The 14593-nt window shown below is 43.4% G+C and overlaps 1 protein-coding gene across 3 annotated transcripts in view; it reads right to left on the bottom strand.

Annotated features, from left to right (window-relative positions):
• Positions 1–693: 693 nt before the first annotated feature.
• The window catches only part of CEPT1 (choline/ethanolamine phosphotransferase 1), a 38316-nt gene continuing 24416 nt past the window's right edge, over positions 694–14593 (bottom strand). For 2 of the 3 annotated variants that reach the window (XM_037038782.1, XM_037038783.1), the window contains exons 5-9: positions 9496–9580; positions 3222–3353; positions 2643–2801; positions 2025–2150; positions 694–1442 (exon numbers count right to left, since the gene is read on the bottom strand). In XM_037038782.1, coding sequence (XP_036894677.1) covers positions 1323–1442; positions 2025–2150; positions 2643–2801; positions 3222–3353; positions 9496–9580 — 622 coding nt within the window. In that variant the 3' untranslated portion in view covers positions 694–1322. The remainder of the gene's footprint in view (positions 1443–2024; positions 2151–2642; positions 2802–3221; positions 3354–9495; positions 9581–14593) is intronic. The other variant, XM_037038784.1, reaches the window with a different exon arrangement.

The raw sequence follows: 14593 nt of genomic DNA, 5'->3' as shown, positions 1-14593 counted from the left end.
GGGCAGCTGGGATGCCTGGGAGAGCGACCCGACTGTAGTCCCCAGGGAACCCGAGGGCAGGAATCGCAGCCCTAGGAAGCCAGAGCAGAGCACTGCGCTGCTTCCATAAATAGGCCTGTCTGCCCATCACGGCCAGTTCGGAACCTGCAGTTTCAGACATCCAGCTTCCCACTTGTTATTTCGGGAAACCCAGCCCCGGTCTTCAGAGGGATCCCCGCGCTGACTTTTTTTCCTCTTGAGAAAAGAGAATCCTAAGATTCTGAAGGTTAGCAGTCGCCTTGTTTTCCTTCCCTCTACACCTTCACTACTTTCTGCTAAATTAGTGGGGGGCTGGTGAACTTTTAGAAGCTTCTTGTCTCCCAAAACCTCCACCTCCTTACTGTGTGTGTGTGAGTGTGGCCCCTGAGGCCCCAGAACCCCAAAGAATGCAAATGTCTTTGGAGGGTGGGACAGGGTGACACCTGCAACAAAAAGCCCGTCAAGAAGAGGGTGAACATAGCTCTATGTCTTAGTCAAACACAGCTCTACGTTAAACAGTTTCTACAAAATAGAAAGGTCACAGGATGCATAATGACAATGCAGCCGACCAGATATTCTTATTTATTAAAGAACAGAAATAAAGTTTGCTTAAAGTTTTAAAGATGACATTAAAACTTAGGTTATCTGTCCACTGAATAAAACCCAGAAAAAGGCTGGCTTTCAGATCATATATTTATTTAAAAAAATAAAATGGATCGACAAAGGTACCACATTATTCTGCATGCTGACAGGGTTCCCCAGCCTGTGAGAGACACCGTTTCCTGAACAATAAAAAAATGACTCCTCGACAACGTGAAGAGGGGAAACCATTCAATCCAACTTCAAGGTCTTTATCGCCAGGTCCACCTTGCCAGCGGGTGGGACATGTCTGTGCCACAAGCTGAACTCCTTAGTACGGAAGGTTGGGAAGACACTAAACAGATGTTGCTGATTTGTTAAAATGACAAAGCAACTGCCTTCTGGCCTGCAAATATTCTACGTAAGAAATCAATGTGGGGGATCTGCCCCCGTGACGGTTTTATTCCGAGTCCAGGACAGTTACAAGCGCAGGCATTTCTTCCTGCCCGCCTTCGTGGGCCAAACCCTGTGCCACCAACACGCACATTTCAAGGACAGGACTTGGAACTTCCATTCTCACACACGGCGGTTAAGGAGTGTTACCAACAACAAAGAATAAAAGTTACACAACAGTGATTATTATAAATTATATTTGTTCTCGTCCTCCCCACACTGATTCTTTCCTGCAGAAAGCATGAGTTTCCGGCATAACACCGATTACATCCCTAGTGATGATTTGACTGGGCTGCGGAGGCCTTGATTCTGAAGACGTGTATGTGCAGGTGTGACGCAATCTGGTTGCAGACGCTGACGCAGTAGCGGATCAGGTCGAAGAACGAGAAGACCTGGAAAGGGAGGAGACGATCAGATAGGTTCCCGGGTCCTGCCCAGCCGCCCTGAAGCTTCCCGGACACGGGGAGGAGCAGCTTCTGACCCTGTGCTCTGCAGATTTACCCTCAGTTCTGCGCGCTCTAGTAACTCGGCATCCCGTTAATTCTTCCCTATGTCAAGGACCGACAAACTCTTCCTCTGAGAGACGGTCATTATTTCACGCTTTGCAGACCACACTATCTCTGTCACCAAAGCCCCGCTCTGCCGTCACAGCGTGAAAGCAGCCACAGATGACAGATACAGGAGTGGCCATAGCTGTGCTCCAATGAACGCTTATTGACAAAATCAGGCCACTGGCCCACAGGGAAGTTTGCCAGCTCCTGTCAGATATAGGAAATTTATAAGCCCTCATGCAGGCAGAATTAATAATAGTACAAAAAATGGCTCAAAGACAAAGCCACGAGGAACTCTCATGAAAGTCCCACAAACGTGCTTTTGACATTCCAAATTGTTAGAATTCTAAGATCTATCTCTTGGCTCTGGCTCAGCGAAACAAGATAATAAGTAGCCACCACATCATGCAATGCAATACGCACCAGGGCAATCCAAAGTACAATGTATTCATCAATGAAACTGTTAAAATACTGGTCCAGAAACAGCAGGGCTGGGCCTATGAACGCTGTGTCGTGCAGGTGCATCTCACTCTTGGTCATATGTGCCACCTAGGGACAGAGGGGAATCCGTGAGGCACACGCTTCCACATCAGAGCAACCGTGAGCCACACAGTGAACCCGCATCGTTCTGGGACGTCGGGTCTCAGGAGTTCGCCAGCAGTGTCTGCTGCAACTTCCAAAACTAAAACACTGACAACGCAAAGTGTTTGAGAGCTACACACCAAAGGGGTCTACCATGTCTACTAAGCCCCCAAAGGTGCTTCTCACAAGGAGCCTAATTTGAGTGCATAGTTGGAGACTGAAGAATGCAGATGAACAAAGCAACCGAATGCAACTGTGGACAGAAACTCTGGTGGCTCCCGGGGCTTCCGATCATCTCACTGTAGCTTCACAGAAGACACAAACGGCGCCCACGCTGATGTCAAGAGATTCTGATCGGAGGGGAGCAAACTCTAGGTCTCCTCAGCACCCTATGGAATGAAAACCACGCTACAAAATCTAAATAAGATGAAAATGAAAAACAAAATCTTTCATGCTTACCACAAGCTTATTGGTGATTTTAGCAGACACAAAGCCGAACGTCAGTATGTAGAGGCAGGGGTGCTTTTCAAAGAGCTGGACCGCCGACTTCTTGTAGATCATCACAGCCAATGTGATCACGGAGCCGATGTGCAGGAAAGGAGAAAGGACGCTGGTTCCCTAGGTGGGGCGGAGAGAAGGGGGAACAGCGGCATTCGATGGCGGTCGCCTCCCACTGCTCGGACCCAGGGTGCCCGACGGCCCGCCGTCTCTATAATGGGGCTTCAGAACGGCTACGGAAATGCGGGAGGCCGCATCGGTTATGCACACACTGAGGATTCTACTTTTACGAGGCCAGGCTTATTTTTTAAAGAAGGTCACATTTTTGAACATATATGTATATAAAGTGTGTGTGTGCGCGCACCACAAAATGTACATATAAGAACATAAATGGATGCATATATAAATAAAACTGAAGTTCTGGATACTACTTTTTTTTTTTAAGACTGAGTGGAAACTCCTAGTTACAAGTTAGTTCACACAATTCAAACAAAAACTAAAGTGACCCCAGAGCCATAAACCACCCTAAGATCTACTCACAGCGATTGTGGATCCATTTTTCCCAACTCCACCTGTGAAGATCACACGGAAGTAATTCGTACAAGAAAATATGGTCCCTGCTACAGTACAAAGTGCGGGGAAAATTTTCACTTGGATATTCAGCACTGGAATCTTTAGTAGGTAGAGAGAAAGAACAATTAAAATACATACAAATTAAAAAAACAGGACAGTCAAATATTTGGATCACACTCTGAGTTGTTTGCCATGCCCTGCAGTTTACTAAATACTTAAATTAATGGAAGTTTCTCTCTCCTTTCCATTTATAAGCAATATGACAAGTCTCAGATGAGGATATCCAGAAACTAATCTCACTTCTGACATCAATTAGAAAAAAAGCACCCAACTCCATTCACTTGAGTCACACACTAAGTCAGGCTCCCCCCCGTCCCCCATTCCAGAAGTCTGGCCGCAGTGAACCACGCTGCCTCCCAGGGTTTACCAAAGAAGTGCACTGTGCCTTCTTCACTGTGCGTTTTTCACTCTACCTGTAATTCATTACTAATTACTATGCTAGATAAAGCATGCATCATAAAAGACTAAAAACTTTGCAACTAGAGTGAAAAAAAATTCTGTAAACCAGAGAAGGGAAGACCAAAGTTCTACTCAGAAGAGTTCCCAGCCCAAACTGTTAGGGTGCAGACAGCTGGAAAACGCAGAGGGCAGCTAAGAAGGTGTTCGCGTGCGGGGAGGGGGAGAGGCATGGTGAGCACAGCCAAGTAGGGGGACAGCTCCACAGGTGCGTGTCCAAAATCCTCTCAGAGAACCCTACTTTCCAGAAGAAGTAAGTGATACATTTTCATAGTACGCTGAAAATGATTGACTTCTCCCAATTAAGGGGGACTGAAGAGTTTGAGCTCATGTATTAACCTGGCAAGTACAAATCCATCACTTAAAATGAAATGTACCTGTATTAATATTTAAAATCATGTGGGAATCTCTCCCTTTCTATACCTCTCCGTTGGCTTTTCCGAAGTCTAGACTTCGGTCCAGTCCGGACGGAGAAGAAAGCAGCAGCAAAAGGACACCACCTCACAATGGACACAAGTGGCTGTAAGGAACAAGATCCTACAACACACTGATAGGTAACGCGTTCTTACAATAAAATCATTCTAGTGAGGGCTGCGCATGCTTCTTTAAGGGCAGCCATCTGCCTACACTTTCAAAATCAAATAGGAAATGTGAAGTTTCCTGTTTGCATGTATAAAACTGCAGTAAAATCAGTAGAGATGTAAATCTTAATGTTTAGATCATCAATTTCTTCTCAAGACCTCAGTTTGTTTACACAACTCTGTGACCTCTTGCAAAACTGCAGCTCTAAAAGAAAAAAAGCTGAAACCAACCTTTCAAACTTCAAGTTGTACTGTGGCAGCGTTTAAGTTTCTAAAATGAAGTTGGTCAACTTAAAACGCCAACCCAGAATCCACAGGCCATCCTCAATGGGTGTCTTCCTTTCCCAATTCATCTCCAAACCCCACACACCCAATCCAAGACTTGTTTTCCATAAAGGGGAAAACCAACACCATGGCTGCTTTGAACTCCAAGAGAACCTTCTGCTACAGTTCAGGAAACTGGAAATAGTAAAATGTCAATCAGGTGCACCTGGCTGAAACTCAACATGCAGGGCGGTTTCTCCCCCCCCCCCCGCCCGGTGATGAAGGACCAGTTTGGCAAGAGAGAAACACTACACTCGCCCAGATCTCAAAAGAAGGGAAGCATGACAGGGCCCTGCCCTGCCTGGGCAGGCGGCCGAGCACCAGCGCCGCCACAGCAGGGACCGTGCTGCAGCTGAACTGAACAGCGTCGCAGCTGAACTGAACATTTGGAAAGCACTTTTGGGTCATGGAAATAGTTGACCTTTGGCAGGAGAGAGAATAAACAGAAATGTTAGAAAAGCCAGCAAATTAGTAAATGGCTTGGACCACCAGGCAAGCAAGCAAGCAAGCAAGCAAGCAAATACAGACTCAGAAACAAGTTCCATAAACATTCTTAGGGCCCTCTTCACTGCTGTCCATGTTAGCTACACACACCAAAACACAGGCTCCTGAGTGCAGGGTTTGGTTTGATTTTATATTCTCGCTCGAGCCCCGCATATTGTAGGAGCTCAATATATACTTGTCCAGTGAAGATCTTTTCCCTTTTTCTTACTCTCAAAGTAGAGCGACTGTTTTGAGAGCGTAAAGACACACTTACGTGCCCTGGCTGGGTGGCTCAGTTGGTTGGAGCATCATCCCATACGCCAAAAGGTTTCAGGTTCGATTCCCGGCCAAGGCACACACCGGGGCTGCAGAGGCGATCCCCAGTTGGTGCACGTATGGCAGGTAATGCACTGCTGTTTCTCGCTCTAAAAGTCAATGAATGCATCCTCAAGACAGAATTAAAAATAGAAATAAAAAGACACACTGTGCCCCCACAGTAAGAAGAAAGGAAGTTAGCGACCAGAAAATCTGAGGCAGAGCGAGGGGAGAGCTGGGGCCGGGTATCCCAAGACTCTCCCGGTGGTCCCTTAAAAGCCTGCACCAAGGGAACCACTTACAAGTGTTGCCATTTTCACTTCACACACAAGCTTAAGGGGGTGGGCACATGCTGTCTTTCCCGATCTTTCTCCTTCTGTTCGCCTGGAACCCTTCCAAGGTGGACCAAGCGCATCCACTCTGTAGAAACAGCCGGCAATCGGCATGGAAACACCTCTATCCCCGGCCTACCCAGCGTCTGGGCAGCCTAAGAGGCTGGACGGGGTAGGCTGGACGCAGGTCATGGCGTCTGCCTGCAGCCTGGGAAAACCCTCTGGATTCCTGCCATGAAATCATGTGTCCAAAATAATGCCAAACTATTGTGATTCGTGATTTAAAAGGTTAGAAATAGAAAAAAAAGATCTTAAACCCTCCGATTCACCAGATTTCAAAGGACCCATGCTTTGGCAATAGTTTGGGTTAATGTAGGGTATCAGTTACTAACTGATAGACTAGTTTTCTTATGAGCATAGTAAGAAGTTTTTATAGGCTTTGTAAATTTCAGCAAAAATAGAAAGTATTATTTTGAGATTAGATACTTTCTTCCAAAGAATGTGGATAGGACTATTTGTAAATCCTTCTACTATAAGTGAATTCCACAAAGCTACAACGTAACAATAGTTAGTGTCCACTAAGTGTTCAACCAAAATCCCACTTCGGTCGTTTAGTTTAGCGACAGATATGAACTACACTACCTAGTAAGCCTTCAGTTCTCCCTGTGAATACGGTGGGTGTCTCGCTGTTTATTACACACTTAACCCACTACTACGGTTAGAAGAATCAAATGGCAGTGAAAGCAGCTATGAGGGGACCGTTTGTGGGTCCCCTTCCAAGTAACAATATTCTTCTCCACCCCCTTTTTAAAGAGTGATCTGGAGACAGATAATTCCAGGACACTCTACAGGGATACATACCTTCCTGGAAGCAACACACACACACACACACTGTGCTGCTGTGTTTTTCTCAACATGTGAACCGTGCACTGACTTTTATGTGTGGGAATATTATTTTCCTTAAAAAAAAAAGGAAAGAGCCCTGGCTGGTGTAGTTCAGTGGATTGAGCACGGGCCTGTGAAGCAAAGGGTCACTGGTTCAATTCCCAGTCAGGCCACATGCCTGGGTTGCAGGCCAGGTCCCTAGTAGGGGACACATGAGAGGCAACCACACATTGATGTTTCTCTCCCAGTCTTTCTCCTTCCCTTCCCCCCTCTCTAAAAATAAACAAATAAAGTATTTTAAAAAAAGGAAGGAAATAAAAAACAAGACAAAAAACACCCACCCAAATCAACAAATATGAAGTACAACCATGGTAAAAATTGATCCCTTTTAAGAAAAAAACAAAACAGCAGCAAGAAATGGGCAATCCATCTGCAGGAGACATAAGTCACTTACCTTTGCAAGCAGCTGATCTTCTGGAATCAGTTTTATGAAGTCTTTTGCACTATTTTTATTTGTTTTTACCATAAATTTGCCTTCTAAATGTTAGTAAATGAGGATTTAATGAGGATTTGAAATGATTTTTAGTGAGGATTTGAAAAGCAATTTCCGCTTTCTGACATCAACCTCAAAAAAGATGGACATTTCACTTCTAGGCCCTGAACAACCCCCCTCCGCTTGGGCACACACGTGAGCTGGAGCACTCCCTGCAGCGGCCTCTCCTGGGCGGACACGCGCAGCAGTGCGTGCGCAGGGCCAAGTAAAAAGGGAAAGTGAAATGCCGTGGTGTCGGGTCTGGCACAGGAACCTGGACTGGAAATCGCTCAAAGAGCAGAGTGGTCCCCTCAGCCTCCAAATACCACCAGTGATGTCAAGTGCTTCCCTTCTGATCATCACCAACTGTGGTAACAGCTGGGCCAGTGATGCTGGTAGTAAGACGGGGGCCTGGAGGTCTGCCTCCCGCTGCCACCCCACGTCACCGACCCTGGCACTGGACTGCCAGGCCTGCAAACTCTGTGTCAGTCTTGGGTCTGAGAGTTCCTCAGATCACGTTTTAAAACATTTAAGAAGAAAGGAGGATTCTATTATCTTAATTATCAACAGACAACACAAAATATTTGATCCTCTTAAAAGGAAAACATTGCATCTGCTGTGCACATGCACGGGTTGTGTGTATGAACCCGAACTGGGAACAATGCGACGAGGACATCTGACACGGGCAGTCATGTATGTGTCCCTGGTGCTGCTGACTTCAGGGTGATCACGCCAGAGTCTCACTTTCTTTTTGTTATCACTATGCTGAAACTATCGTGATTTATATGTGTTTAAGATTTTCAAAATAATTTTGGAGAAGGGTAGGTTTTGGTAGAAAACACAAAGCCTACGTAAATAATATATAGTCAAGAGATATACCACATTTAAGTGGAAGTAGGCTTTATAACCTGGTTTTAGGAAAAGAAAAATCTCTCCTTCTTCTATGGCTAAATTGTTTTAAAAATGCAGTTATATAAATTACACACACCCACACATTGTGTGTGTATACACACATATGTACATGAAACTGTTTTGTGTGTGTACACACACCCCCAGTGGAGAACAAAAGCAGTAAAATTCTACAGTGAAACCCACAGATCTCAGATTTCACCAGCACTGGAGACCCTACTGGCTTTTGAGACTGATGTGAGTCTGAATGATATTATGTACAGGACTGAAGAGTTTCAAAGTCTTCCTGGTTGGCAGTGGATTACTTTTGTTCCTGCATCTCCCTGCTCACAATACCACCCCCACTCCCCTAAGTGCACAGGGCATTAAACAAGTTCTGGTACTGAAGACTGAGGAGTCTCCCCGGTCTCACTCACCATCCTACAGTGACTTAGGTGAGGGAAAGCTCCTGCTCGGCAAACTTCCCTCATACCTTGAAATTCATCTGGGTTTAAGAATTACGTTCACTCAGGAGCAGTGTATCTTTTTGGTAAGATGACACCCAGTGAGTTACAGGTAACTGTACTCTGAATGGGCGGTGGGAGTGCAAGCTACGTCAGCTCAAATCTGGAGGGACGCACTCCCCCTGTGAGGACAGAGGCGTGGGAGGGTTTACTATGTGACAGGCGCGGCTCTAAGTGCTGTACCCATATTCACTCATCAATCCTCAAAATAGCCTGATGAGACAGGTACTAGTACTGGCCTCACTTTACAGAGGAGGAGACTGCGTGGACAGGACAGCCTGGGGCAAACTCAGGCAGGCTGGCCCCAGAGCCTGGGCTCTCAGCCCCCAGGTGACACACCTCACAGTCTCTTGCAGGTCTCTGGAAAAGGATCTGTGATTGTAGGGGTGACCACATTTTAGGTCAGGTTGAAAACCAAGGTCCTGGCTTGTTAAAAGAAAACCTACAGCAATGATTTCAATAAGCATTTGTTCTGTTTTGGGGGCCAGAGTTATTTACTACCCCGAATTTGTTACTCAGCTTAAGTATATGACAAGAAAAAATAGGTCTGATTTAATCTAGTCATGAACTCGACACACACTACTTGCTGTTTCCTCAGCTGTAAAATGGAATGACCAATAATCATTCCGATGGCCTTCAAAACTAGCTCCAGAGTGCGCCTACACATCCCACAGAACCCAAGGAGTGAAGTCCCCCAGGTCCTAAAGGAAGTCTGTGTCCCACTCCTGCTGAGACTTTACTTTTTCAGAAAGAATAAAATAATTTTACACATCACCCTTCAACCCGATTGATTATCTTACATCAGAAACACAAGCAAAAGACAACATGCATTACGGGGGTACACAATGTGAACAGAATTACCATAGATTGCCAAAAAGGTGGTCCTCCAATCACTGCCAGCAAATGCATGATTATTATGAAGATTTGCACTTCAGTCACATCAATTCTAATTAGGTACAAAAAGCCAAAAAAGCAGAATTACTCAAAACAATTTCATGTTAATTAGTTGCAAGCTTAGCAGCATCCCTCTATCATGCACAATGGAAAAAATCTCAAACGTCGAGGAGAGGGAAAAAGGGGGTGTCAAAAATTTGTTATGAGCAAAACCGAGTAAAATCCAGAGCCTTTTAATTGAAATTGAGGAATTTCACAGAGCAATAAAAACCCCTCCTTTCAAAAAAAGATTTTTGACTCAAGTTTGGGCTGAATCTATAGCTTAACCTTTCCAACCAAAAAACGAAAACCCAAAACAACAGGGGCGTCTTAAATTCTGAGTGTCAAGCAGAGCATTGTGTTGCACGGTGCTGCTCTATAATAGATCTTGAAAGAAGTGTTTCGTAGTGTCGTGGAAAAATGGTGAACTGTCACTAAAGTGACGAAGTCACTGAGACCCTGCAAAATGTACTGTCCTAGAGATGGATCCGTTTAATGCCTTCTGTGCTGTGGGTGTGAAAAAAGTTTCACCCGGTTCTCAAATTCTTAAACTTAATAGTTCAACCACCCTAAAATTTCTGGAAAGAAGATAAGAAAAGCAGCCAAGAGTTATTAGCTTTGAGGCAGCTGGAAATGATCTTACAGTCCACAAGAGACACACCTGGTGTGAAAACAGGGCAGCGGAAGTTGGAAGTCGGAAGTCTGGGAAGAAGAGTGTGGGCAGTAAGACTGACGAGCAAAGCACACAGTGGTGTTTCTTTCCTGCCGGCACTTTACAGAAACTGGAGATGTCATTCTCAGAGTACTGGACACAAATGCCTTTTAATTTTGAGGATTTATCCTACAGATATGCTCGCACCAAATGTCTGCACTGGTTATTCATTACAGCATTATTTATACCACAGAAATTATGAATGAGGGTATGGCTGTAGACATTATGGTACTTTGATGCAACGAAATATTTGGTAGCTTTTAAAAAGAGTGGGCGGCTCCGTACACAGTGATATGAACAATACATCAATGATCTTTTAGGTAAGAAACATGTTCTAGAATATGTATGTTACTTTTTGTATAAAAAAGAAAAACAGCATTCCATTTTCATTTCTGCCATTAATTGCGTAACAAATTTCTGGGAGGATGCGCACACACTGAGAACAGTGGTGACAGCGACGAGGCCAGTGTGGGGACTGGACGGCTGGGAGACGAGGACGGGAGGGGACTGTTTAACCGCACTGCCTTTTTTACGTGCAGTTTTTAAACAGAGTGAATAATTTATCTGTTAAGAGAGCACATTTTTAAAAAGTCTATGAAAAACAGGTATCAATGGCAGCAGGGGTTCCACTCCCAGGGCAGAGCTCTCACTTCTGAAACCGATGCCGGAAACAATCTACAACACGAGCCGAAGATTCGGAAGCTCGCGCGCCCATCATGAGTAACCAGGTTGAAACCAGTCTCTCACCACTAAAAAAACTTGGTATTCGTTTGCTCAAGAATGTTTTTTTTCCAAATAAGCTTATTATACTGCAAACATATAGTGATATACACATTTTGGGGGGAAATGGACTGAATTAGGCTAAAAAGAATCTGTAGTGCTGACCTGGTGAGTGGTGTTGCCAACAGGGGAAATTACACCCAATAGCAGACTCAGGAGACTGAGCAGGTATCAAAGATGATCGATTCTGTCTTGGGTGGAGGAGGGTAGACATCTTACAACATTTTGCTGGATATGTGAAGTAGCCTTTTGGGAGGGGAAGGGCCAGAAGTATAGAATTACAAAATAAAAATGGAGGGAACCTCATGCAATTATTTGTACCTTGGATAAATGTAGAAGAGAACAGAAAATACGAAAGATCTTCACATAGCCCCACGCTGGGATACCTACCACATGCAATGGTCTGAATTCCAATAAGACTCAGTATTAACTGAGGAATGTGAGGGATTAAAACGACATTCTGGGAGAGTGGATAAACCTGTTCATCATTTTTTTTATGAAAATTTTTTATGTCATATGCATTTCAAAGACACATTTGCAGTTAATTTGCAAACATAAACTGTTCAGTTAAACTACACACGGTGAACATAACTGTGCTGTGTTTGGGGGCTGGAGCTTGGTTAACACAACAGGCATTGGGGTGACATTCGGGACGGCAAAGAAACCCTGGTTTCAATTTGACTTGTGAGCTATTCCTCAAGAAGCAGCATTTCGTTTACAAAGTCATGGAAGGTGTCTGGAATCCTACTCAGAGACTAGATTGCTATTTCTAGATTTGCAATTACTAATAAATGGACCTGAAGTCCTGGGGAACTTATGCATAACCAGCATATGGCATTCATTACACACTCTACCAGAAATACCAGGAGTGGGGTAAAGACTGGTAGACTGGAATAAAGATCAGCCGGAAATTTAATATACTGCCTTCCAATATTCTAGTTCCTGCTCTTGATAAGGGCAAACTGGGTATGGCAAGCTTGGATTAATGTTAAATAGCATTGCCCGTACAACTGAGCGACAGCTGCGAGTGTTTTACATTCAAGTGCCATATGCAGAGTCGAAGCATCCATTTTTGAGGTCAGCTGAATGATTTAAAACAGTATTATTCACCACGTGAATGGCCACACGGATCTTTAGATTATCTCTGAGGACACAAAAACCCCCAACCCACCTAGAGACTCTGAGTAAGAAGGGGAAAGCAGCCGAAGGCTAGGACAGAGTTAAGTGCTCTTAGAGGAGCTGAAGGTTAGGTCTCAAATTTAAGAGGCAGCCTATGCTTATCGCCTGGAAACAAGATTAGAAAGGAGTCCCTCATCTAGCAACAATCTTGGAGTCAAATGGAGGGACCCCAGGCATATTCTGCCATTCGAACTAGCATAATCAATTCCAGAAGAAATCTGGAAACCACTGGGAGTCACTACTACAGGTCTTAAAATTAATAATAATGACAATGACCACATATTATATGCCAGTCACTGTAGTCACTACGTTACATTTTTGACTCAATCTTCAAAATTTTCCAAAGAGGAAGGACCTCTTACCACCATTCTACAGATGAGAAACTGAGTCAGACAGGCTAAGTGACTTTTCCAAGGGTCCATGGCAGAGACGGTAAGTGTTGTTCCTACACAATGTTCTTAAATGCTTCTGATTTTTGTGTACTAACCGGCTGAGATAGACACTGTCATACGTTTCTAACTCACTATCACTAAGATGTCCGTATGTTTCAGGGTGATCCTTCTCATATTCTAACGTAATTCTCCCTAACATGGTAGAACTCGGTAGGCAATAGATGACATAGAAAGGTTAGATGCTAATAATTAAATTAATTTGGAAACAAACTAGAAACAATCACTTTTTGTGATGTGAAGCTATTTTCCTCCTGAATTTTGTTTAAAAAAAAAAAGGCACATCTGACAATTTCATTTCCATGACCAAATCCGTTAAAGCAACAAATATTCAAAGCAAATCTCTGCAAGTTAGCAGCAACTGCTGAAGTGAAGATGACAAGGATATCCGGAGGAAAAAAACATTTTTCATGATGTTAAAATTCAAATGCATTAGTTTCTACAAAAATTTTAATAGGAAGGGCTCCATAAATGCAGAGTGCTTTGTTATCACAGAGAAGAAAGTAAATAATGTAGTCAAGTATCTTGACCATTCGTTTCCTTAAGAATATGGGTGGAAACGACCTTTGGTGAAACAACGTGGACAGCTGCAGTGTGCACGAAGCACCAGCCTCTGGCACAGCACCAAGACGGGCTCGCGGAGAAGGGCCACTGACGCACAGCACACCCTGCTTCGCGCACATCATTCCAGCTCCAGACAGGGATTCCACAAAGAAACACGCAACTATGTTGTAAAGACAATGGAAAATGGCTGTACTTTTGTTCCTAAAACACACCTGTAATACTCAGTATTCTCCATATGCCAAATTTATTTTGGGGAAAAAAACTGCAGGATATCCCTCACTATTACTTTGTCCCCAAAGCCATTGCTACTGCCGCTGAACGAGTGGATCTAGGATGCAAATAGATACCTTTCAGAAAGAACTCTGCTACCAGAGACTCAGTACTGCCATCAGATTACTGAGGCATTCCAGGGCACGAGGACTCAATTTGGGAAACTGACTGCAGCCTTGTATTGCTAGAATCATCTGTTGGGTGTCCATGTATAACAGTTTTCCAACACTCCCTAACTGCAAATAAACAGAATCTAAGCTCTATTTTTCTTGTAAATAAACTTTTTCATACTAAAGTGTGAAGGATTCAGGGCTAGTCTACTGGGAAGCCATTTCCTAATAAATTTTGAAAGTTTAAAAGTTGTAAAGTCAAAAATCACACTTCTAATACATGAAGGCAAAGATACATTACTTACTCTTAACATTAATTACAGAAATATGTTTTTATTTTTTTAAAAACCTGAAAAAGAAGGCAGTCAAAGGATGACTACAGTAACAGGAAAGTTAAGAATACTTAGTTTTAAAAGCACAAATAAGAGAGCAAAACAGAAACCATAACAGAAGTGAGAACAGCTTCTAGAATTATTTAAAAAAAAAAAACCCTGAAAACAGAGGCAGAAGAACTAGTACATTACTTTAAGAAGTTAAGAGAACAAACAGAATCTTTTCTACGTGACTATAAAAAAATCCCCTCAACTCACCTAAGGAAAACTCTGCTTGCTTTATTCTGTTTTCAGAATATAAATACCAAAAACATTATATTTAATGGTGGAAAGGTATTTGTTTAAAAAAATATTACAAAGACCAAAAATGATATTAGGTAATAGTAGGTAAATGGGAATTATTTTTAGCATCAAATCATCAAAATGTTATTTTTTTAAAAAACTCTGCTAAACAGGGTGGATTTTTATTGCCCTATTACATATTAAAATTCTTTGTTTTCTAATAACCTGCTTGTCTGTGAAAGACCACCAGAAGGACTTTCAATTTTTTTGTTTGAGCTCATAGGTCTGTGCATGACAAAGGGGCTGTCTTCACTGCGTTCACGCCGTTGTTCAGAGACAGCATGAACA

This window comes from Sturnira hondurensis, unplaced genomic scaffold (assembly GCF_014824575.4).
Source record: "Sturnira hondurensis isolate 20B ecotype Veracruz unplaced genomic scaffold, ASM1482457v3 Scaffold0024822, whole genome shotgun sequence".
Taxonomy (NCBI): domain Eukaryota; kingdom Metazoa; phylum Chordata; class Mammalia; order Chiroptera; family Phyllostomidae; genus Sturnira; species Sturnira hondurensis.
Note: the sequence above shows the minus strand (reverse complement) of the source record. Positions and strands in the feature narration are given on the sequence as shown.